The sequence below is a fragment of the Colletes gigas genome, unplaced genomic scaffold (assembly GCF_013123115.1).
Source record: "Colletes gigas isolate AHSC1104 unplaced genomic scaffold, ASM1312311v1 Colletes_gigas_Sc00001, whole genome shotgun sequence".
Classification (NCBI taxonomy): domain Eukaryota; kingdom Metazoa; phylum Arthropoda; class Insecta; order Hymenoptera; family Colletidae; genus Colletes; species Colletes gigas.
In genome coordinates, this window is record NW_025106630.1 from 4,423,088 (window position 1) to 4,450,136 (window position 27,049).

The 27,049-nt window shown below is 38.5% G+C and overlaps 1 protein-coding gene across 1 annotated transcript in view; it reads right to left on the bottom strand.

Moving 5' to 3' along the window:
* Positions 1-27,049, bottom strand: part of LOC122395020 (rap guanine nucleotide exchange factor 6-like) — a 256,702-nt gene that overhangs the window by 14,090 nt on the left and 215,563 nt on the right. The window contains 5 exon segments of the mRNA XM_043392297.1: positions 53-345; positions 432-893; positions 979-1,331; positions 1,420-1,632; positions 7,484-7,582. Coding sequence (XP_043248232.1) covers positions 53-345; positions 432-893; positions 979-1,331; positions 1,420-1,632; positions 7,484-7,582 — 1,420 coding nt within the window.

Below are 27,049 nucleotides of genomic sequence, written 5' to 3' on the forward strand. Positions count from 1 at the left end.
CGTATAAAAGAAATATAATACACAATTATTGTTTCTAAAAGATGCCACATACCAAGTAAATTTGATTTGACAGTTATACTGAGATGAGTGGATCCTCTTAAAATTTCAAGAGCTCTGACATGACTCACGTGCTCGAAACTCTGTCCGTTTACTTCTAAAATTTGATCGCCCCGTTTCAACCCGACATCTTCGGCTTTTGACTTTTTGTCAACTTTTGAAATGAAAATGCCAAAACCCCTTTCGTAACCACCTAAAATACTAAAATGTAGGACCTCGTCCCTAGACGGCCTCGCTAACGTTACATTTCGCGTTCTTGCCTTTGCCTCGCATGCAATGTTTAATAATCTGTAATTCGTTGAAATAAGTTTAGATTCGAATCGTCGATCTAATTATTAAAGTCCCCGCGATATAAATTTTACATTATACCGTACCTTTGCTGTCCTTGCATTTTCTCTCTTTCCAACCCAGTTTCAAATGCTTCTAAAAACTCCATCATAGATGGATCGGTTTCAAAATCCGTAAAATGATTATTCACCCAGAGAAGTACCACTCTGGCAACTCTGTCTCTGACTTGTGCTTGGTCAAACCATTCTAACAATTGACTCGCAACTAATAAAGGACTATCGATAAATGTTCGATGGGTTAATAAGAAATCTTCTATATATGTGGGATCGGTAATACTGTTTTCTTCGATAAGTTGTAACATTAAACGTTCGGGAGTTCCGCGGATCACAACGTGACCCCTACGCGCTCCCCCGTCTAAAGCACCCCTTAATTCTGTTACTAGAATCACTCTACCGTTTTCTTCGTGCCTCCTAGTATTTTCTTCACCTTGATGTTGAATCCTAAAATAGTCTGCCTGCGTGACACATACAAATTGGCAGTCATCGCATCTGGAACCAAAATGAATTTTTTTCATTAAAAAAAAATTTTTTTTTTTCGTTTAATTGAAAAGCAATATTGAAACACGGTACTCACTTTGTCCTCATAATACCTCTGTGTAAAAGTCTTTCCATAGTGGGCAAGATTCCAAAACTATCACCAAGGTGCAGTTGTTCAATTTCACCATTACCGTGGTCAATTTCCACAGCACCATTGATAAGCACGCTCCAACTGTCCAATTCTTCACCATTGTTTAAAACTACCATACCAGCACGTTCAACCACAGCGAACACCATTACAGCGCACAGCGCTCTTCTTACTGCCAGAGTCATATTTGTAAAGGCCTTTAATTGTTGCGTGAATTCTAACAATGTTTCTATGTCATCTTCCGTTCTTTCCATAGGATCTTTCTCTAAACATTCTCTGACAGGATCACGGACTGTCAGGCTCTGAAAAAAGATAAAAAATAAATTATCATTAATTAATATTTAAAATTTTCAAGTTCAATTTAAATGTTCAGAAAATTATGATCCTTACATCCATGCTCTCCGCAAGATCTTCCTCCTCGTCGCTGTCCACTATGGATTCAACAAGCCCCGAAAGATCAACCTCATCCGCATCTGCATCCAATGAACTTTGCACAGACGTCATTGTGTCTGAACCACTGTATGCTGAACTTGTGTCACTCGAATGACTACTTCTATTGGACTTTTGGTACAGCTCTGGCCTGCCAGTCAGGCCTTGAGAAAACTGTGCAAACAATAATTTTTTTTAATTAGCAAATATTCTTTATTCTGTATATTTTTGTCATTAAATATAGTCGAATCTTATTCAGGAAATATTAAAACAATATACTGTAATATTTTCGCATCGATTAAGTTTATTATTCCGACGTTCGCAAATATGCAAACTAAGATGTTTACATCATTGCTCGTGCTAGGCGATCGCAATACAAAGCAACGGCATTCTTCGTCGCAATGTACCGATGTAATCATGGTTGTAAACAATAGCACGGTGCCGTCCAAAAGAATATATCAATACGCCGCTTGATCGGCTATTCTCATTACATATAAAAAAAAAAAACCTACGAGGACAACGTGTAATGATCTATCATCCATGGATCGACATCGATCTGTCAATCGCCGGCAGGACGCTGCAAGGAACGGGATCGGGAAACATGTAGGACAAAAAACACGGGTTTTTCGAGCGGCGTTCGTTTACGGAATAGTACCAGGAATGGGCGTGATGGGTGCAGGCTCCGTTCGTAAGTTAGGTTAGGTTGCTAGACATGACATCACGCATGCAGCATCGAGCGACCAGAGGAACACGCACGCCGAGAAAGAGACAGAAATAGTGGTACGTATGTATATCTAAACAAAAACATCGTGACATCTGTCATCACGCGGCAATTATCTAGCAATGATCGTACGCGATCGCGTACGACGGGACGGCGAAACGTCCGCGGGAAATCTTTGTAACGAGGAAAGCACGTCGCGATAAACCAAGGCCATTTTGAGCCGCGGGAGATCAGTAAGTACGTCCAGACTCACTTGGTACATGCCCAACGCGTCCATCCTATCCACGCTAGTGGCACTTGCTCCGGCTCTCTTCTCTCTTCCGAGACGGGTATCACGACGAACAACGTAGAAAACAAACAGTAACCGGCCACATTTCTTTTTCGGTTATTTCACCGCGATTGGCTTCGACTCGCGCAGGTCGCACCTTTCCGTTCGCGAGCGCATATGCGTTCGTGCACACGCAACGCGACGTGACCTTCTTTGTGTGCGTTCACGAAGCTCGTGGCGCGTCTGGCGCGGCCGTGTCGTGGGCCGTCAGCTTAGCGGAATAGCGGACATGGGACTGCCTCTTGTCCCTCCCCCACCCTTCCTCGTGCCATAGGCATTCCCTTCGAAAGCGCAGGGTCACGTGACCCGACCGAGCGGCAAACTTCAGGTCCGTCGCAACAGGGGGGTGCACGTTGGGGGGCCCACCTGTAGCTTCCGACCGTGCCACTAACAAAAACACTTCTCCCTCGACGACGCGGCCAATATGTCTCCGAAGAAATTTTTCGGCTCAACCCATTTGCGTCTCATTAATAGTCAATTGCTCCCATGTTTTTTACAAATCACGTTTGAACCTGTTTTTTCTTATTTTTCTTGTTAGTCAATAATTGCACTATGGCCTTGCCTCGGGTGTATTCGTTTCTTGCAATGGTCTTTCAAATAGTGTTAAGTTTACGGAGCAAACGAGCTAATCATAGTGTACATTTAACACGTCAAGTATAATTATTTAGCTACATTGCCAAAGTCTTTAAATATGTACAACGCGATTCGATAGAGTTGTAATTTTTTCAATAATTCAAAGTACAAATAAAAAGACTATCAGTGTCTAGCTATATTTAATCTTCTACAGAATAGAGATTTTTCAATTAATTAACTGTACAAACGCTTTGTAACGTTATAGAAACGCAACTTCCGGTTTAAGTGCTCCTCTAGTTTCAGAATCTATCTTATCGTCCTTATGAAATGTTGATACGAGAATATCCTTATTTTTCTTCGATAAACAACAAAGAATCTTGTTCAGATCCAAGAATTTCAGGTTTATTTTGTCTCGTCGCGTCGATTAGAATTAATTTATAATTTTTGAGAAGGTCAACAACTAATGAAATAGAGAAAAAACCAGTTATCGCGCGTGATGTTACGCCCAGCCAGACGTTTCGCAACACTAGCAGAACTGTTATCAACTTAAACCTTCTGGTTAATTTCCTATGTAAATTTCCATTTTAAATGCATAACATAAATGTATGTCGACTAATGAAAAGCCTTTACGGGAGAGGCGAAAGGAAATTTGCAATTTTTCATTAAAGTAATACAGCTCTTGTCAAAGTAAAATAATTACCTGCTCCACCCCCATCGAAGTTACCCCCTCTTAAGTTATGACAATTTTCAAGCGAAATATGTTGTTTACACAGCTACTACATCTGTGACGCTTTTGTCGTTAATAGGCCTCCCCAAATTTTACTGATTTATGAGGCAATCCATAAACCGAACATTTCTAAGGTGAGTCACTTCCCTTCCAGGTAATATGCTCGTTTTTGACCGAAAGTCTTTTATATTTTTTGCTACGGTATTTGATAAAAATTGTTGCCACAACAACTTTGGACCTTTTGATAGAAGATGAAGAGATAAGTTGTATACGTCACTGTTGGATGAAAATTTCCTATGAATATTTATCGAACATCAACAAGGACAACCAGTCGATCGTTGCATCGATCAGTAATTCATCAGCTGTGACTGCAGTCGGTTTGCAACGTTATGTAAAATACGTCTAATCGCGGCTGAACACGATCCTGGGCGACCAGTCTTGTTGCAACGTCGAGGCGTAAAGGTAAAGGCCGATCGTGTGAATCAAGCTTAAGGAGTCGACGGTCGGTCAATCGTCAGTCGGTAAACGATCGAGAGAGAAGGAGAATGCACGGAGAAGAGAGTACCGGTCTGTTCAAAGCATCCAACAGCGGATAGTAACTGCTCAAAGGCCACTGGCCGACCCGACGGATGATTTATACGACCCGTTATGTCGTGCCCGTGTCTCACTTTTCCTTTTGCCCTGCTCCACAGACTTTCCAAATTGCCTCTCCCATTCAGTTTCTTCCTACTCGGCCAAGAGACAGTGGCATACCAGTGCATGCGACCAATGCGCATTCCTCAGACTCTTTAGGGGAGACGCTAATGTAGATCATCTTACTTGCCAGCCACGCCACATTATAGGCCAGCCCCAAGAGATTTCAAAAAATGCAATAATCGAAACAAGACACTTCATTACGCCAATGGGAATATTCACGAATTTGGGGTACTTCGTTTTGCAAAAATAAAGTCAGAATGTTAGAGATACCTTTTTTACAGTTTTTGGAATTTCGCAGGAGTCAAATAGTTTGAATTCAAAGTTACGTTTCGAATTTCCCGCTCCCCAGAGACTTCAAAAAATGCAATTATTCGAAAGAAGACACTTCATTACGTCAATGGGAATTTTTACGAATTTGGGGTACTTCGTTTTACAAAAATAAATTCAGAATGTTAGAGATACTTCGTTTCAGTTTTTGGAATTTCGCAGAAGTCAAATAGTTTGTATTATTTTTAAAAAATTCAGTTACATTTCGAATTTCCCACTCCTCAAGAGATTTCAAAAACTGCAATAATCGAAACAAGACACTTCATTACGCCAATGAGAATATTCACGAATTTGGGGTACTTCGTTTTGCAAAAATAAATTGAGAATGTTAGAGATACTTTTTTTCAGTTTTTGGAATTTCGCAAGAGTCAAATAGTTTGAATTCAAAGTTACGTTTCGAATTTCCCGCTCCCCAGAGACTTAAAAAAATGCAATTATTCGTAAGAAGACACTTCATTACGTCAATGGGAATTTTTACGAATTTGGGGTACTTCAGTTTGCAAAAATAAATTTAGGATCTTAGAAATGCTTTTTTTCACTTTTTAGAATTTCGTAGGAGTCAAATAGTTTGAATTCAAAGTTACGTTTCGAATTTCCCACTCCTCAGAGACTTAAAAAAAATGCAATTATTCGAAAGAAAACATTTCATTACGTTAACAGAAATATTTACGAATTCAGGGAACTTTGTTTTACAAAAATAAATTGAGAATGTTAGAGATACCTTTTTCTCAATTGTTGAAATTTCGCAGGAATCAAGTAGTTTGAATTCAAAGTTACGTTTCGAATTTCCCACTCCTCAGAGACTTCAAAAAATGCAATAATCGAAAGAAGACACTTCATTACATTAACAGAAATATTTACGAATTTGGGGTACTTCGTTTTGCAAAAATAAATTCAGAATGTTAGAGATACTTCGTTTCAGTTTTTGGAATTTCACAGGAGTCAAATATTTTGTATTATTTTTTAAAAATTCAGTTACGTTTCAAATTTCCAACTCCTCAGAGACTTAAAAAAAATGCAATAATCGAAAGAAAACATTTCATTACGTTAACAGAAATATTTACGAATTCAGGGAACTTTGTTTTACAAAAATAAATTGAGAATGTTAGAGATACCTTTTTCTCAATTGTTGAAATTTCGCAGGAATCAAGTAGTTTGAATTCAAAGTTACGTTTCGAATTTCTCACTCCTCAGAGACTTCAAAAAATGCAATAATCGAAAGAAGACACTTCATTACATTAACAGAAATATTAACGAATTTGGGGTACTTCGTTTTGCAAAAATAAACTTAGGATGTTAAAGATACTTTTTTAGAGCTTTTGAAATTTCGCAGGAATCAAATAGCTCGTATTATTTTATGAAAAATTAAAACTTGCGTTTCGAATTTGAACACATTTGCTATCGTGTCACGTATCTATGCGTGACGCTTCGATTTCTTACGAGTCCAACGTCACGTGTGCGTGACACTAATTGCTTTATACCGTTAAAACAAAAAATATTGAAAAAATGAGTCCTATCGAAGGATGCAACCTTTCTGGATATTTCAAAAACCACCGGTCGCTTGAATAAACTTTATTGACGATAAACTGGGGCACCGGCGCTAAACAGGTTAAGGAAAAACGACCGGCGAAAAAAACAAAAAAACAATTTTCTCCGGCGATACAGGCACGCGAGTCGCGATCCGGTGTGTTCCACTTTCCAGGCGAAGGAAAAATCTTTTCTCGCTCCACGACGATTGCTATTTACTCTCCAAACCAGGAAATTTTCCGTGCGTACGCGGCGATGCAAATAAGAAAATTCACGGACTGATAAAACTTCTCTTCGCGCGGAACGGCGGCGGCGCATTTGAAATGCATGAGAAAGTGCAACGTGGAAAAAGTCTGCTTTAAAACTTTTGCAACTCCTTGCATTTACGAGCCTCTTTCTCCCTTTCTACGGTCGCCGATTGGTGAAAACACGTGGGCGTCCCGCGTGTACGTCACGGATCGACGATGTTATAAACTTTCTTCTAACGACAAGCTCGATGACGCAAGCAAGATGATCAACGGAAGAACAATCTGCTCGCTAACGACGGGTATAATTATTATATTATATATAATATCGATGCAGCTTCGTAGCAAAATTCGAAAGTCCAACCCAGTGTCTTCCTAAAATATTTTCGATGGTAAATCAATTTAAATATTAGCTTGTATAAACGAGTATAATTCAACCCTTAAAATTATTTACGAAAACCTCGACGCAAAGTCTCGAGAGATTTTTGTGATTTTCGAATCAAAATTCTACGCACGTTTTATATGTGCATGACTCTTGGTCGAGTTGACTCTATTTCGCTAACAGTTTTCCCGTGTTATTTCACCGACAGTGATGTATGGATATTACTTCTGAAAATGTGAAATCCATATTTTTCAATATACGAACGTATCAGTGACGAAGCACCGCGTCGTTCGGGCTCATTCATTCGTTAAAGAATCTTTATATAGAGCGTTACTATTTCAAAATAACTTGAAAATAAAGATGCTTATGGGGTCGTACAAGTGGAAGAATTCAAGTCGAAAAAGGTTCGTCGCGGCGAGTGCTTTCCAAAAATGTGCCCGGACATTGAAAGTCCGGTCGTTTCTACCTGCGAAAGGAGAATTCGAAAACAGATGTTTACCGTGTCATCGAAGACCAAGTTGACCTGTCGATGGTCGGTTATTGGATGAGGGTGCGGTGGCCGATGCATCCTTCCTCCATGCACTTCCGGGTAGTCGACCTGCAAAGAGAAAAATGCAAAGAGCAATTAGTGTTTGGAGTTTCACGGTTTTCCCGTAACAAATAGCGAGGTGGGTAATTACAGGATGTCCTGCAATAAGAGATACAGCCGAGTAGGTAGTCATTAGAATCAAATTATTCACGAACGTAGGGTGACATCTTTTCCTACGATCATTTCCCAGTAAATCAATATTAAATTGTGTGTAGAGATGAAACAATGAATGATCGAAGTTTGCTAAATAAATCAGAAACATCGAATAACGTCGATCGTGTCCACGAGCGTTAAAAAATTCCTTTACTTTTAAGGTTAAAATGGGCACCATCGGGCTTCGTGTGCCGCGAAAGGTGAAAGGTTATCGCGCACCAGAAAATGCAAGCGCAGGTAGCAGCTGCATCGATTAGATTATCGATATCATGCGATTTCCGCGCAGAAAATGAACAAAAAAAAAAGAAAAATCGTACTCGAAAACGTGATTGCATACCGGATGCTCTTTGTGTGCCAAACGCAATTGTTTGGAGAAACATGTTTCATTATCTCTTGTCAAGTATGAACAGGTATTATTTTGTAGTCTTCTGGAGCATTGTATTTTCGATCCGCGCGGCGTGTTACAATTTATAGAATCAACGTTCGTACGCAGTAATCTGATAATATAAATATGCAACCTTGCAAACGAGTATTGTAGCGATCTCCTGTAATGATTCTCTTGCCGTGTTCAAGGATGAACCGTGTGGGAGTGTAACAACACAATGGCTAATTGTATATTAATTTTAATCAATGCAGGGCAGAGGCGTAAATAAATAAACAGGATAGCTAAAATCGCCTGGATTAAAATTTCAACCGCGTCTCGAAGGAAATTTTTTACCTCTACGGTGTTTCCCATGCAACATACTTGCTTCGAGGAATACGATATCTCGTTTTGTAAGGTCTAAAGCACCCATAGAAAAAAGAGTGAAACTAGATACGTGTGTACAGCGCGTCCCACAAACTCTGTGTACAAAAATAATAAACTCGGCGGTGCTTTCGAAATACAGGGGCCCAAACTGTAATTTTTTATCGAATTCAAAAAAAAAAAATACCTTACTACCAAATGCTTTGGCGGTGCCTTTGAAGACTCGAGATATTTCCTTGAGACTCTCGTTCTTTAAAGACACCGTCAAATATTACTATTTTATAGTTGTCTTTTTATTTTTTTAAAATAATTTCTCTCTTAAAGATGTCTCCTTTTAGTTTCAAACAAAAATTTAATCAAAATTATTAATAGTTTCTCCGAAAAAAAATTCAGAAATATCAGATACTTTTAGTTACGAAACTTAATGAAATTGCAAAATAATAAAACTGGATAGTAGAAACGGAGTTAAATGAAAATTAAATTATTTAATTGAAGAAAAAAAAGTAATGTATTTATTATAAAAGCTTCACTGCTGCATAACAATTTGAATTATATAATGAATGTAAATGATGAAGAAAATAATAGAAAATGGGAATAATAAGAATAAGATAACTTTAAAGTGGTGGAATTTTGACCAATACGCATCAATCTGATAACTTCTATTCCAAAAACTTACGATAACTGCATGCTAAAAATTGGTTCATTGCTTGTATTTAAAATTATAACAAATTTCGATCAATTATTTTTATTTTAAAATGAAGTGTGTACCTTCCTGTGCAAGATTCATACAGTACAAAATGAAATCAGGAGAAATATGAACTGCAAAAACAGATTTCCAATAAGAATAGAAACGTCGAGTTCCTGAGTAAAAATTAACCCATTTGAACAATTTCTAGGGGCAAATAATGTTTCAAACGAAGACCCTCAAGGATTTACAACCACCTAAAGGTAAAATGACTAGAGATGGTAAAAAAAAATGGGACTTTTTCGCGTTTAAATCGCTGTTTTCGAACACCGTGGGTCGTCTAAAACAAACGACACTGCGTTGACAAATAATCTAATCCAGTTACACCTGCGACTCCTGCAGCTGCGTCAACTTCTCGCCACCGTCGACGACCCCGTGGCTTTTTTCGGTCAACAAGCGATGGCATTCGTCGTTGAACAATGTGCACGCGGGAAGAAAAAGAGAGAAACAGTGGAGAGTGGGGGGGGGTGGTAAAAAAAATACACGAGAGACAACGAGATGAGCGTGCCACGGGCCGGAACCCGTAGGCCGGACTTCCGGTAGATACGCCAGTTATACTCGCCATTCACGGAACCGCTCCCTCGCGACTCGATTGTTAGAAGCGAATATTTAGTCAATTTCGTTGAATTTCCACCGACAGGGCGACGCGCGATGATTCGATTGGGAATCAGCGTATCGTGATCCGTCGATGGGAAACTCGTCGTACCACGAGAGGGGGGAGGGAGGAAAAAAAAAAATAATAATAGCGTTCCGTCGCTCCGGAAATTAACGAAACAACTTTCGCCCGCGCGAATATTGCGAAAGGCGCGTTTCTGCTATCTCCGTTGTTCGCGTAACGCATCGTGTAATACGCGACACTGGTTGCAGTTAGCTTGCACTTTTTAATTGGTCGCGATCGATTCGCAGTACGCGATGTGCACATTCCGTTACGGATTACTGGCCCCGCGTCGGCGTAATTCGCGCCGCGAAATCGCTCGAAACGATTAACGGGACGACGGGGGGTCGCTTCTGACCCGCGCTCTCGAGCTCGCTGGAACGTCAGCGAACGGACCTCAACAGATTTTTTTATATAAAAACATAACTATAAATTTAAAAAATAATTATATATTTCAAATATTCGTCACATACTTTGTTACGTCTAAAAATGGTTTTTGAATATATATAATCTACATGAAGATTGAAATCTCTAAACTTTGTATAATATTATTTGAGAAAGTAATATGACAATGCAAACGTAAAAAGCGAAGTTTTTGTTAGGAACAAAAAAAATATGCAACAGAGAAAAAGTAATACATTTGCGTACCTGTAATAAGATATGAAGCATGAATGCGTGGGATAAATGAAAATGGAAACAACGGGAATAAACGGAGTAATGTACATAGCATTTCACAAGGACCATAAATTATAAAAAAAATAGCAATTCTATTATTACTACATATCTAAATATTTCAATTAATGTAATTCGTTTACTATTAGCGATTTTTAAATGATCGATGTATAAATCGTGTTTAATATTATACGTCTGCTATTAGAAACCATCCTGATTACCACTAGACACGATTTTAATTAGAATATTAAAATTCATGTTAGTTTCGACGATTTCACTTTAATGTTTCTCGACTTTCCCAATATTCGTACGTCGTGTATGCATCGAGCGAATAATTGTACGGAAATAGACGTAAATTAAAATCATTATGTCTTTTTTACGCGTCACAGTTGTGATCTTGCCATATTCACGCTCGTTGCAGCCAAGTTCGACCGAATACTTTCGAAACATGCTCTTAAATATGTATTTAGATCATGGAATAAGAAAATGGTGCGTTTTTTTTAAACAGAATACAAAGGAAACAGCACAGTGACGCGTTGAAAGAGGTTTATTTAACTCCTTTGCGTTTCATTAGGAGCTTAACAATAGACTCCCAGAGTACGAGCGTTAGATATATAATAATTGTTACGAACAATCAAATATAATGCTTCGAAGGACTAATTTACTCTCTGGATATTAGAGTGGTGCATTATTAAAATCAGAGCACAAAAAATTGTTCTTGTAGTCGCAGGAAATGTATCTGTTCCTTTCGTGTTCATAACCTAGTATGTATCACCAGGTATTATAAGTCGCGAACTGCAATCTAAAATCATATGAAAGGCGCTGCTGGTGAAAGTATGCTGCAAAGATTATTCCAGCCTCTGATTGCAAAGAGTGAAAAAACGACTTGGCTTCGATAGATGAATCGCTCTATTCCCGACTACACGACGATTTTCATCCTATCAATCTTAGTCTTCTTTCAAGCAGTTTTCTTATTACAAAAATCGCTCTAATCTCTGTAACGATTTCCATCGCAACACTATCGTTCATTTATGTGTGTCATTTTTTCAACTGTTCGAAAATATTACTCCAACTTAACTGCGTCAATATTTTTCTGTAATTTTTTAATTCGTCTTTTTGGAACAGTGATGATTTATTAGCTTTCCCACGACTTTCACAATACACTGTAACCGTAACGATACTTGATCAAACACGAAATTTCAGATTTATCCTATCTTTTTTTTAGTACTTTAGAAATGCAAATATAGAAATAGTAGCACGAGCAACCAGTGAGTAGTATCGTCACAGTATCGATACCATATAATTTACTCTGTAATTGATACGTATCTATACTTTCGCATAGATATCACGCAGGTATCGATCCTGTTTGATACCCGTGTAATTAAAAAAGTTTAATATGAAACGATACTTTAGTCTCTGGTATTGACACTATTTTTACGGTATTATTTCCATCACTGATTACAAGCTACTCAGAACCCTATCGACTTCGCGTAAATGCTTCAATGGCAGCTAAATTAAACAAAAAATGTTTATTTTACGGGCCAATTAAAACGACGTAACGTTATTACGTTTATTGGCTCTACGTTCGAAGGTGCTCCAAACTTTCCAATGAAAGTCTACGCGAGGGTATTCGTTACAGAAGAAAGAGGATTCAATTTTCCCAACCGATGCACAGCGAGATCAGTTACGTCCAGACCAATTATTTACACTAATATTGTAATATTCTCCTCTATTTCTTTAGGACGAAGACGAGTCACACCAGAATCGAAGCATTAAACTTGTAATTAAAATTTTCATTCTTATTTTGACGAGTGACGGGACAAAAGAGTCGTTTGAAATTTTTATTTGGATAAGAACTTCGCCCAGATGTGGCGTGCCGTGCAGCCTTCACGGATCCTCGAAGTATGGCGGCCCGATTTCTCAAATGGGTGGCGCGCAAACGCGTAAACAAGCGCGCAAAAGGGAAATAAAGTAGATCACATGCTATGCTCTGTTTATCGAGAGGCGAATTATAATGGCGCGTTGCGCGCCGTTGGTGGAACACGAACCGTACAGTCGTGAAATGCAGCCCCGTGACGCAACCCGTAAACAGCCAATGCAGAAAATGTGCACGCGGTCGGTTACGTAACGAACGAATTATAAACAATCGTTTTTGGCCCCGATGACGAAGCGCGGCTGACGCGGCGCGGTATTCCTCGTTACAAAAATGCAACTCGACTTTTCACCTCAACCGATTGCTCCCACGATCTTTGCCAATTCCTTGTCCCTGACACTGTGAAATACTTCGATCTCGGGTCAATATCTTTGGTTTCCATGACTCTTGCAATGGTCAATTACAGAGATAACCACGAGCACAAGAATGGGATTCAGGGATCAAGGTTTTTATCGAACGTCTTCAATGAACGCATTGATCTTCGCGAAGAATAACGTGACTTTTCACAGAAAAGCGTGTAAAATTATCACAGTCGCCGGAATAACAAGGACTTTATATAACAACGATACTGCGTGCAAAATTAAAAGAAACTCTGAATCTAATAAGGGTTTGTTAAATTCAATGGCACGGGAATTAAATAAACGAGCAATCGCTGCGATTGGAATAGTTGAAAATTGAATAAAGTAAAATTAATTTAGCGTTTCAACTAAATGTGTTTCGTAAATTGATTTTACAGATGTCGAGGGAAGAATTAAAATCTAAGAGGACACGCTAACAAGTTTGCGTTTAATTCGAGAAAATGTTTTAAAAGGGGTATGAATATTTTAGTGGAATAAATATTCTCTAAATACGATTAAATCGTGGATAAATCCTAGTGAAGATTTCTGCTGTTCGATTTAAAAGATCTCCAAGAGAATTGGTTTGACAAAGGTTGCGGTTAGTTTCGAGGATTGGAACGCAAACCTCGTTTCATTAATTACCTCATTCATTGTCGTAGATAGCCGCAACCTCGATACTAGTAGACAAGATTGCGATGACTAAGAATTTTCCACCACAATGTTTCTGTCAGGTTTACATAAACAGTACGAGGTTCAGGTAAACGTAGTACCGACAGGTGATTTCTCGTGGAAAAAGAAACACATCGAGAATGTAGGATAAAAATTTTACGATTAAATGGAGACGAGCAAAATATAGAAATTTATTCATTCATTCGATCGAATAATTAGATTTCTATTTCTTCGTTAAGTAACATTTTATTTTAATTTCTGTTTCTTTCACTCGCCATTCGAAATTTGTATGTAGAACAGAATTTTGCCCATCTCCGTAAGCCTTGAATTTCTTACTTGTGGCCGTCCTTGTATCGTAAACATTGAACGTGATTCGAAAATAAACTTCAAATGAAACACGTGTCGATAGCCTGTGTTCTGCCCTTTGAATACTGTTTTCTGTACGATCGGGCTACGGCAGTGGCATTTATAATAAATATCCAACGACCGACATACGCTGAATAGTTCGTATCGAAAATAAGACATCGTCCTGCCAATGTTTAAAAATACAGCAACGTTGAAGTGCTATTTACTATTTGTTTACATTCGTGATGATGAGGCATACAATCTACATAATAGTTCAAAGACTCAACAATTTAGTCACACTAGTGCTAAATATATAAATAACTACTATTTTTATTGCTAGGACATTTATATATCCTTTAATTATATCGAATAAAATAAAATTAATTTAATTCCCTATTACACCATTTCGATCACACGATAGTCTTCAAATATAATAAATCTAAACTATTGTTCAATCTTTCTATACAACTTAGGTCACGTGATTTTCTTACTATGTTTAATTATTACATACTATTCCCCCATTAAGGCTGCAAAATTTTTCTAAAGTACTTTAATTATATCGAATAAAATAAAATTAATTTAATTCTCTATTACACCATTTCGATCACAAGATAATCTTCAAATATAATAAATCTAAACTATTGTTCAATCTTTCTATACAACTTAGGTCACGTGATTTTCTTACTATGTTTAATTCTTACATACTATTCCCCCATTAAGGCTGCAAAATTTTTCTAAAGTACTTTAATTATATCGAATAAAATAAAATTAATTTAATTCCCTATTACACCATTTCGATCACAAGATAGTCTTCAAATATAATAAATCTAAACTATTGTTCAATCTTTCTATGCAACCTAGGTCACGTGATTTTCTTACTATGTTTAATTATTACTAGACTGCGGATATTTATGCATTTATGGGAAATTTAGATTGTCAAAAAACTATAGAATACATTTAATATGCAAAACTATAACAAAAACTCAAGTAAGATAAGAATTATTGTATTTAGGGGTTGAAAGAACCCTCTACGAAGCTTTTATTTTATTAATTTTATTAATAAATATATGAATTTGCATAAAAATCCGCAGTCTAATTATTACATTAAGGCAGCAAAATTTTTATAAAGTAGTTAAACTATGATCGAAACATTGTGAAAACGGGGGAAACTGATTCTACGATCTTCTCGACGTAACCAAAATATTTTCGACGATTTATTTAGTTTCGTTGAGGGGAAAAATTGTTCGCAAACGCGACAGTAGAGTTGCAAAACAATTCCCAGATGTACTGGAACCTTTCAGAGAAGCAACAGACCATTTTTTTGACGATCCACGATCGTCGCTGATTTAAAGCCGATGGACCCCGTTTCTAATGGGACACCCTGTGTATCCGTGCTTTGCGTGGGCCCTTCTGCGCTGCGTGGGCGATCTCGCACACGCGTGCAACGTGTGGAGCACGCAACGATAAACCGACATTTTTACCACGAATGGATGCCGACTCGTTCCATTTCGGTTTCAATAAACTTTAACGATCCAGGGGTGGGGTTATCGGAAGCGTATTAATTATCAATTCCGATGGTAATCGTTCGGGTTTCGTAGCACGTATTTTTTAATCGACGCACTGCACCGTGCTTTCTCCAAATAAATTCACAATCGTCGCGTATCGTTCAATCCCCCAAAACTAAAATTTTATTCGCTTTTCGAAAATAACTGAACATCGTGACGTCGATAATTAACAACAATACATCGATTCAGCAATTTATTCTCACCATAATAAATAATTTCATTTTATAATTCGGATCAAAAGCTCATTTTTTATTTCTCGTTTGAATTTTCTATCCAGATAAGAAATCTGCTCATCACCGGCGCAAAGACGCGAGCAAACTTTGAAAACAAAGATATATAGGCGATATCAAAGTCATTCCGAGTTATAAAGCGTTAAACAAATTTGGAGCGGCTGATTCTTGCGACGTCGAGTGTCTTAACGTTTATGGGTTCCAAATACGCACGATAAAACCTTTATTGCACTCGTTAAAAGAATTTCGCAAGAATATATTAACGAGTCACTGTATCTCGATCAATTATATTGCATTTTTAATCTAATGTGCTATTTTTTTTATTTTGAAAATTCTTGATTAGCACAGTCAATAAAGATGTCCACTTGAAACACACTAGTATCAAATTTTGCGACGTTAGCAAAGAAACTAATTAAGAGGTCGGATCATACACGCAGAAATGTGTCTGAGAAATTGTCGACGCTCAAATAATTCGCATAATCGGTGAATTTAATTCGTTTAATATCCCCGACGAGTGCTCCAAAATTGACTCGATCTGCTCTCGCTATTTTCTTCGATTTTAACACTAGATTTAAAATTGCAGGGAATAAATATTATTTTTTAACAACTCATGTCGAATTTGATCGATGCAATGAATACATATTCTAATTAAAAGAAAAATTGTCAACATGAAAGGTATCGATAAATATACGTGCGATCAATGCTCGTAAATCTAGCGTTAAACGTCGCGTTGTTAAATATCTCTTCATAAATTCGTCATATTCCATAAATGGAGCACGTATTTGTCGGTTCTATTCGAGCGTAGCAAATAATTCCGCGGGATATTTCGCGCGTAAACAGCAGAGCCTCCGGTGTATTGTTTGTCGAAGTCTGACAGAACGGTGCCCATTTTTTCGATAAACAAAGTGGCTGTTAAGATACGGGACGCAACGAATCGATGATAGTACAACTTCCTTAATTGCGAGAGAAGTCTTTTTACCTCGTTGGAAACGACCGATAAGGGCCTCGGTGTGCCAGGCCAGCTTCTGGATAACGAACGACCTTTTCTCTTCCTCGCGACGACCCGAGGTCGTCCAGTCCGATTCATGTGTTTCAACATCCTGGTGAATCAAAAATTCTTCACGCGTCCCTCGAACAACAACACGTCGACCCACTATTGTCCACTTCCATCGTCGTATTATTCTTTTTTCTTTCAGTAAAAATAAAAAAAAGACACTCTCGTTTTATCACGTCATTCTCGTGCTTCGAGATCACAGCGATGGCACCCTAATTAAACGAGCAAAAATCACAATTTCTCTTCCCTTTCACTTTTTAATACTCGGATAGAGACCATAAATCATCCGAAACTAACAATTCCACCGAGTCGCCCTTTCACGTACTTTCACGATTCCTCTCGTTCCTTCCTCTCGTCGCGGTAAAAACAAGTATATGTTTAAAAGGAAACACCGTGTTCCGTTCGACCCTCGGAACGAAACGCGTCGAAAGTAAAACTTTCCAAGAGACGAGCACGCACTGTCCGTCCTCGTTTGAAGATTCGAGGCGTAGCTGGATAGCCAATAGTCCACGATCGACGAGAAAATGTTCGAATAATCGGCGATCGGCCTTGCAACAAGGTCGAAACGTATCTTTCGCCCTCAAAACGAAAAGAATAAGAACGTCGCGGGACTGTGTCGATCTAACGCTCGTTCTCGAGCACACCGCGGGTCACGATAAACTGAATCGTTCACGATTCCTGAGGGCCAAAGAGTGACTCGACTGGTGGTCACGTGACTACGCACGCAGTGACGTAGGAAAACGTAACGATACTTTGCTGACAGATCGCGTGGAACTTTAAAATGGAACGCGGAGCGATAACGCTATCGTCGACCAATCCCGATGCTCGATCGCGTTCGAAAATATTCGCGGCAAGGCGCGAAAGGAAAATCGAATTCTACCATAATTGAAACTGAAAATTATGATTTTTTTAAATTGGAGTGGTATTTGAGAAGAAGGCGAGCTTGACGATTTAAAAAAAAATGAAAAATATTTGATAAAATTTAAGAAGGCATCGTTCTATGGGATCTGAAGTATCATGAAAGAGTATTTAATACAAAATGAAGAGAAGCTTGGCGATTTAAAAAAATGGTAATTTGATATTCGATGACACTTAATAAGGCATCGTTTTATAGGATCTAATGTATCATGGGAGTACAACTGTTTAATAGAAAATGAAGAGAAGCTTGACGATTTAAAAAAATGGAAATTTGATATTTGATGAAATTTAATAAAGCATCGTTTTATGGGATTTAAAGTATCATGACAGTACAACTATTCAATACAAAATAAAGACAAGCTTGGCGATTTAAAAAAAAAAAAAAATGAAAAATATTTGATAAAATTTAATAAGGCATCGTTCTATGGGATCTGAAGTATCATGAAAGAGTATTTAATACAAAATGAAGAGAAGCTTGGCGATTTAAAAAAATGGTAATTTGATATTCGATGACACTTAATAAGGCATCTTTTTATAGGATCTAATGTATCATGGGAGTTCAATTGTTTAATAGAAAATGAAGACAAGCTTGACGATTTAAAAAAATGGAAATTTCATATTTGATCAAATTTAATAAGGCATCGTTCTATGGAATCTAAAGTATCATGACAGTACAACTATTCAATACAAAATAAAGACAAGCTTGGCGATTTAAAAAAAAAAAAAAATGAAAAATATTTGATAAAATTTAATAAGGCATCGTTCTATGGGATCTGAAGTATCATGAAAGAGTATTTAATACAAAATGAAGAGAAGATTGACGATTTAAAAAAATTGTAATTTGATATTTGATGACACTTAATAAGGCATCGTTTTATAGGATCTAATGTATCATGGGAGTTCAATTGTTTAATAGAAAATGAAGACAAGCTTGACGATTTAAAAAAATGGAAATTTCATATTTGATCAAATTTAATAAGGCATCGTTCTATGGAATCTAAAGTATCATGACAGTACAACTATTCAATACAAAATAAAGACAAGCTTGGTGATTTAAAAAAAAAAAAAAATGAAAAATATTTGATAAAATTTAATAAGGCATCGTTCTATGGGATCTGGAGTATCATGAAAGAGTATTTAATACAAAATGAAGAGAAGCTTGGCGATTTAAAAAAATGGTAATTTGATATTCGATGACACTTAATAAGGCATCTTTTTATAGGATCTAATGTATCATGGGAGTACAACTGTTTAATAGAAAATGAAGAGAAGCTTGACGATTTAAAAAAATGGTAATTTGATATTTAATACAAAACTATTTAACACAAAACGAATTCGGAACTTGACTCCACGTTTCCCTGAAGTTAACGATGGTGAACGCGTTGAGGAACTAAGACTGACAAAAAGTAATAGTAATGATACGTTGCATCTTATCTGTGCAGCCTGTACCTAAAAGCGCGGACCGTAATATGAAAGTATGAATAAAATGAAAGTGTGACAAAAAAACAGTAATGGCACGTTGCGAGCCATCTATCCTGTTCCTGAACGTGTTATTACAAAATTCAGGCTTTGTGTGATTTTTATGAGAGACAAGGACCGTGACGGACGATCAAACACGTGTTGTGGAAAGCGACGCCGGATCAGCGTCGCCGGTTTTCGAAAAAAATTTGGGTCCGTGGTCTCGAGGGGAAGCGAGGGTTCGCTGCGCGAGAGTTTCAGGACGATTTCTGTACAAACTCGACCGAGGTGGTCTTTGCTGAAAGAAAACAATGTCGACCAACCGGAAGGAAAAATAAACAGAGACACTCGACAGCGAAAGTGCAACCACTCGTGCAGATAGAGAAACAAGCCGAGGCTCGAGCGTAGACTTTGCTGAAATCTCTAAAACATAAATAATAGATCAAATTTACGACAGGAATCCTGTCCAACCGGGGATTTACCTTAGCGAACGAGAGTTTGCGAACCGTTCGATGGAACAAATCGATGCAATTACGATGTTTTACGAGTCATTTATTGTCTCGAATAAAATTCTCCGATTTCCGGCCGCGTTTGGGCATTTTGGAACGAGCTGTATAGAACAGAAATTGCCCAGACAGATAATCGGATGTTAATCCTTCTTATGTCATAACGTAATTAGGCATATCGATGATACAGTAGCATTAGATAATGACGTTAAGCGGCTCTAAAGGAATCTAATCTCATTGCGTACAACAACCGCGCTCGCTATAATAGCGTACGCTGTCAGAGAAATATATATTCATAGTAATTCATAGATCTTCGCGAGCAACGCAATCACTGTAAAAGTCACGTTTTTGATTGATTTAAGAATTTTTCGAAATGTTTAACCAGCAATAGGGGTACATAACGGAAATCGAAGAAAGACTTTACTACTTCCTCCATCACTATTCACATCTTGGGACACGAGACAAATTATTCCTCCCAAAAAAATTAACTGGTCGAACCGTTGCGCGAACAAAAAAACAATTGAAGATAATATCGACGCAAAAGAAAAAGTTTCTTCATTAATTTCTATATCGCTGTCCGTAACTTTTTTCAAAGAAAAGGGACGCTCAAACTCGACATGACAAATTACTCCGGCTGAGAATTCCTGGGAAATATTAATCAGAGGGTCGTGCGTAAAAAGAGTCGGAGATAATCTTGAAAACTACTTTATTCAACTTTTATATTACTTCTATTTCAATTTATATTTTATACTTTGAGGCGAATCGGATGGTAAATCCGATGGATAACGACGACCACGACTTTTTGGATTTTCTGGTATACGGTTCGTTTAAATTAAAAGAAATCTTGGCTTTCTCGCGTGTTGCTGTAACTGTTTGGAGTCGAGACGGCAAATAGACGGGAATTTCTCGAAAAATTAACCGTCGGAGGGGTTTGATCGCGTCGCCGAGAGCGCTGCGACCGTAGGAGGGCCTCTGGAAACGAGGAAAAACGAGTCCAAGGGAAAAAAGTTTTTTCGGTCGCGAGTGGCCAGAGGCGGCCAAACAGTGGCCGAGGAGTGGCCCTCCTCGTGGAAAATTCCCCCCCCCCCCTCCCCCTGAAATATTTACACGGCAATCTTGAGTGTCTGGGGCGCGGAGAATTATTAAGATGAATAACACCGGAGACTGGAGAGCCGGGCGGATGAAAAATCTAGTGACGGATGCAGTCGCATAAACTGTCTCCGGGGGCTGCATTACGAGGATTTGTACGGTTGCTACACGGATGCGCGGAGCTAAAAATTTCCTACGGACCGGACCTCCACGGGCAAACCGACGGAGGGGCTGGGCGTCGCGATGCACGCATATTCATACGCGTTCACGGCGCCTGTCTACTTTATTTTCGGTTCTTCCTGCGGGCCCGCGTCGCGGCACCATTGGCGTCACGCGAGCACCGAAAAACTCGTCGCAAGAAACACCCGTGAAATTCCATTCCCGAGCTCTCCTCTTTCCCAGCTCCCTGGGGCAAGTTTTATCATTAATTTGCACCATTGGTGGCGTAAAATTCCTATTCGATATTGCGTACGATGATTTTAAGGGTTGATTCTGCGGGTCAAAATAGGGCGAAAATTGTGTTCGAGGCTTCCTTACTTTTTAAAAACATTTTTTAATGTTTTGAAATGCAAACAATGTGTATTTTGGTGAAGAATGTTTAGAAATTCTAAGAATGCTCGAAAAGCTGTTCCTTAACTCTGTAAAGTGAGGAAAACCATATAAATGTGGTCCAATTTTCGAACGATCATAAGTCAACCAATAGTGAATATATTTTAATGAAATTTTTTTCTGAAGTAGAGCCCATGGGTACTTTTAAAAAAGTATTAAACAACATTTCCGTCCAGCGTCAAACAAATTTACGAAAAATGAAAAACGAATTTTTAACAATAATCGACAGGGGATAGGTGCCTAAATTTTTCGGGGGGAAAAAAAATTACAAATCATTCTAGAAAAATTATTGTTAGTTGCAGGGGTCAATTACAATCATTTTTTGTCAACACACATATCCATAAAATCCTACGCAGTTTCGAGTAAAAAATTCAGTAAGTGGACAAAATAGACGAAATTAAAAAAATTGAAATCGTTCTGGAAAAATTATTTTTAACTGCAGGGGTCAATTACAATCATTTTTTATCAATACACATATCCTCGAAATCCTACGTAGTTTCGAGTAAAAAATTCAGTAAGTGGACAAATTTCTGTTGAAATTAAAAAATTTAAAATCGTTCTATAAAAATTATTTTTAGTTGCAGGGGTCAATTACAATCATTTTTGGTGAATAGACATACCCTCGAAATCCTACGCAGTTTCGAGTAAAAAATTCAATAAATGCCAAAATTTTTAAACGAATGTCAAATCATTATACAAAAATTATTTTTAGTTGCAAGGGTCGACTACAATATTTTCTGTGGGGGAAATAAGTTTCGAGACCCCCCGAACGCAATAAATAAAAATTGCTATCGAACGCAAAGGCCCTACAGTGGATTGTGGGTCAATTTCGATCTGCAGAAACTGTTTATTTTACAACGACGCCCAAGTTTGCATCATCCGCAATCAAAAAGCAGATTGGAACAGGGATTCGAACGAGATTCGATAACTGCAACTGATTAAGCAGATAACGAAAATGTCAGATAACTAGCGTTAATAAAAGAGCAGAGGCTATTCCTTCGAAGGCGATGCTTTAACAGAAAATACTTCTTCTAATAATCCCGGAGAATACGTGCCCGTACAATGGACGACTCGGTGCAGAGGAAAATAGCCAATAATCCCGCCAGGAGGGCACTACGAATTCGAAAAACAGATTTCTCCGGACCCACGTAGGTAAGCCGGGCCAATCTCGAAAGATATTCCAAGAAGAGCGTAGAACCCTTTCGGGGCTACCTTTATCCCTTCGACTCACAAGAGACGGCCCCTGTCGAATAAAAATCGACGCAATATCCAAACGCGAGACGTTCACTGGTTCGAATGAAACCGCGTCCACTTATTCGCGGCACAAATTTCGAAAACGGTTCGTCGTATCCTCGAGGGACGATTTTGAGCGAATCGAGGAGCGTCGTCCGCGAAACATTGGCGACGACAAAGCTTCGCGATTCCGTCTAGGCCGATCGAGAGACGAAACGCGACTGGTGCCGTTTGTCTGGCATACGGACGATAAGCCCCGCTATCTTCTCCGCGGATGTTAATTTTTCTTCTCTGCTTTTTTCTCCCCTTTTCCATGTCGCGTGCACCAGCATACACGCCCGTCTCTCTGGCTGCACGATCCGTCGCGAGACGGGCAACATTTTATTCCAGCAGTAAATTACGGACGAGATCAATGCGCCTGATCCGCGCCAAAAAGATGGGATTCGATCTATCGGGTTGTTCGGAAAGTAGCTTCGTTCCTTTACGAACAGAGACTTTAATTGTACTTTTAACCAACTTTATTCTAAACGGTGTTCTCGTTATATATTTCCACAGCTGACACTTCGAGGCTTGAAACATTTTGTTCGATTCTGAGCAATTGTATTTCTTTAGCGTCAAGTATGGAAAATCAGAAGCTGCATTTTCAGCACCATCGAATTATAACTTGTTCCAGTCTTTAAAAAATTTCTTAAACGGTGAATTATTTACTTAAAGCGACGATGTTAAAAATCACTTGGATCAGCTTTTTGTAAATAAACCAGGAAAATGACAAAAAATGTTGGACCAAAATGGCCAGTATATAATTTAATAAACTATTTATATATTATAAAAAAATTGTTCCTTTGAAATTGTTCCCGAAATTACTTTCGAAACAACCCGATATTTATCGAAGTTTCACCATGTTAAGTTTTTAAAAATAAAAATCGTCTTCGAGGCACTAGAGAAACGATTTTTACCCGATTTTTTGCGTTTAATTTTTCTCGAAGCGTGAGAAGGTTTTTGTATTCGTTAGGGGAAATTTGTGTTCAGAAAATCTGCCCGATTCTCTGTGTGCGATCGAGACGTTCGAATCGCTCGATGGAACGAGTGTCAACCGCAATGAGTTTGGAACCGACTTAAAATACCGCCCCTTTCCGCGGCTGGCAAACACATCCGTGGAAAAAGTTTCTGAGGTTCGGAAGCTTCGAATTCGATTTCGAGATTCGGAAAGTCGGAACATCGACGTTCCATTTGTGCTGAATCGTACACCGTGGATGGTTCGTGACTGCCTCGCGTTTCGAGGAGTTCTTTCAGGACATTTTCTGAATAACGGATGGGGTAAAGAACATTTGCCAAAATCGTACCGCTACGTCTTGGAAACTGCAGCTTCGAGACACCTATTGTTACGCGGCGAACATTTTGGAACACCTCAAACCCCGAAGAACGAATTAATTTATTTCAAAACGTATGTAATATTACCTTGTATCTGCATGTGGTAATGGAGACGCAAGGCGGATGTACTTAAGTTTATCGTTATTATTAAATTAAACAGAACACATAAAAAATATTAGTTTCCATTCAAAGGATTCATATCTCAGAATTTTCTAATGGACCTCAGAAATTAAAGCTTGTACTCGTCTTACGATTAACACATTATCGTTGACACGCAAAAGGGAGAAGAGAAACGTTATTTTTCATAATTTACGATCCATATAATTTCCTGTCCCCGATCGCTGTTAATAAAACGCGAGCTATGCACTATTATCCAGTCTCTTTTTTTTCACGTACACTCGATCAAAGTACTCGTCGCACTCTCCAGCGTGTGTGACTGCGGGATATGAATGGAAAGTCGAGTATTTGACTTACACACGAATACGTACACGTCACTACCTGCCTTCGTGGAATCGATAGAGGGTCAGCACATGGGCACACACGCGTACTACGCGACCACTTAAAGTACGTGTAGATTTATAACACGTCTCTGCTGTAGCACACGCGTTATAACTTCGAAAATTTCTTTGAACTTTCAAGTATTCGATAGTAAATGCTTCTAATGTACAAATTCCAAATAGACACGTGTAACTAGTACTTGAAATTCGATCCAAGATAAAATTCATTTTTTCGAACCAAGTCACGTGTTTCATTATCAGGATAGCTTGAACGTTCGATCAACCTGGAAACAATTCAATCTGCTCGAATGTTTGAACTGCTTCGTTGCATTCAAACTACATCATTACCAATCTCCAAGCTAGTAATAACAATTACCAGTGTCTTGGGTAAAATACAGAACTTCAATCAAAGATAAAAGATGTCAAACGTTTACTTTGAACTGATTGCTTACACATGCCTCGATATAAGTTTCTCATTTTTCGCATTTATCGAGGTAATACACTATACGAGCAAAATATTGAATCTTCTATGATTCCTTTCAGAATGTTTGGTCTCCAAGACTGCAATGAGCAGTAATTTACCTTTGTTTTGTTATTCGAAATTTATATTTCTGGTGTAACGTTGGACCTGGACCAGCTGCTAGATCTTTTCGAATAAAATTTCTGTGGGGATCCAGAGTCCCATATTTATCTAAATCGTTGCTCGATTTTCTCTTGCGGCTATGTAGCCACCTTAACGCGTACACCATTCTGCCCCACGTCGCAGAACGATGGGTCTCGGATAGGATGCAATGGCACAGGCAATCTTTAATGTGTATTGTGCGGCAGGCAAAGCGCAGCCTATAATCAGTCGAGCGTGTTGCGATAGTATTGGTCGTTCCGTCAATGCACCAGGGAGTGTGGGCAGGTTCTGTCGAACTGCTAGCTGCAGGTGCATCGAGAGAGTCGCGCACCGAGGAAAAAGATCTGGGTCGAGTTGTGTACGCTTCAACGGCGTTCCCGTTGCCGCAACAGAATGTTAAATGCGTCGTTTTTATTGTTAACGCGATTGCGAAACGACGTGTTGCGCGTTTATTATCGACCGTGCGACTATCCTTCGGAGAAAGCACCCCACACTTCGTCGCGCTTCTCGTTAGAAACGATAGAATTCGACCTCCTCACGCTCCAACACTTTCAAACCCACTTGGAACCACGGTTCAGTTTTTTCTAAATAATTTTTTTTGAAATATTTCATACGGGATAAATAGTAAATTTTGAAGAATTTCTGATCGGTGGACTTGACAGGACCACCTCTAACACGTGGACTATGATGGTGGTCACCGGTGACCGGCACTTTACCATTCAGTGAACCCCAAACTATCTTTTTCTCAACAAAAATTTCTAAATAATGGGCTTTGAAATCTTTACACGGGATAAATAGTAAATTTTGAAGAATTTCTGACCGGTGGACTCGACAGAACCACCCTTAACACGTTGACTGTGATGGTGGTCACCGGTGACCGGCACTTCAGTGAGCCCCAAACTATTTTTTTCTTGACAAAAATTTCTAAATAATTTTTTTAAAATACTTTACACGGGATAAATAGTAAATTTTGAAGAATTTATGACCGGTGGACTCGACAGGATCACCTCTAACACGTTGACTGTGATGGTGGTCACCGGTGACCGGCACTTTACCATTCAGTGAGCCCCAAACTATTTTTTTCTCGACAAAAATTTCTAAATAATTTTTATTTGAAATACTTTACACGGGATAAATAGTAAATTTTGAAGAATTTCTGACCGATGGACTCCCTAACACGTTGACTGTGATGGTGGTCACCGGTGACCGGCACTTTACCATTCAGTGAGCCCCTAACTATTTTTTTCTCGACAAAATTTTCTAAATAATTTTTTTCTGAAATACTTTACAGGGGATAAATAGTAAATTTTGAAGAATTTCTGACCGCTAGACTCGACAGGACCACCTCTAACACATGGACTGTGATGGTGGTCACTGGTGACCGGCACTGTACCATTCAGTGAACCCCAAACTATTTTTTTCTCTATTTTTAGAATTGCTTGATTCAATTATATGTAAAATATACTCGAATTAGTAAGACCCGACTAGCAGTTTTGTGGAAACAAATTAAGAACGCACTATTAAATTTATTAAGTTAATCATACGTTTCAGAGTCTATCGCCCTCCATGAATCAAATATAAATGACGACAAAGGTACGGAAAAAAAAAGTCTATGTAATTATCGTAGTAGTTCCCAGATACAATAACGCGATTAACTGAATCGCAAGAGCCGTATTAAGATAATGGCCTTGCATTGTAAAACACCAGGTACATTCCTGAACGGTACAGGCGAGAACATAAAGTTTAATTAATTCCAAAAGGGGTGCACGCTTGATTAAGCCATTCGGTATTCTACATACGAATGCAGGGTCAGCTGCTGATCTAAATTTAAATATAATAACTCATTTTATACGAGAATCTACCCTCTTCGAAAATAATTTATACTTAAAACAGGGGTTTAAATAATACATGTTCCATTTCTTAAATTCCGAAACACTCGACCGAGCGCAAGATTTTTCATAGCCGCGCTGACAATATTTATACAATACTCGATGGAATGTTTGCCGCAAAAATTCAACCGACACGGTCTTGCAAGTGAAAGGGTTGATTTCGTCGTAGTTTCTTGCCAC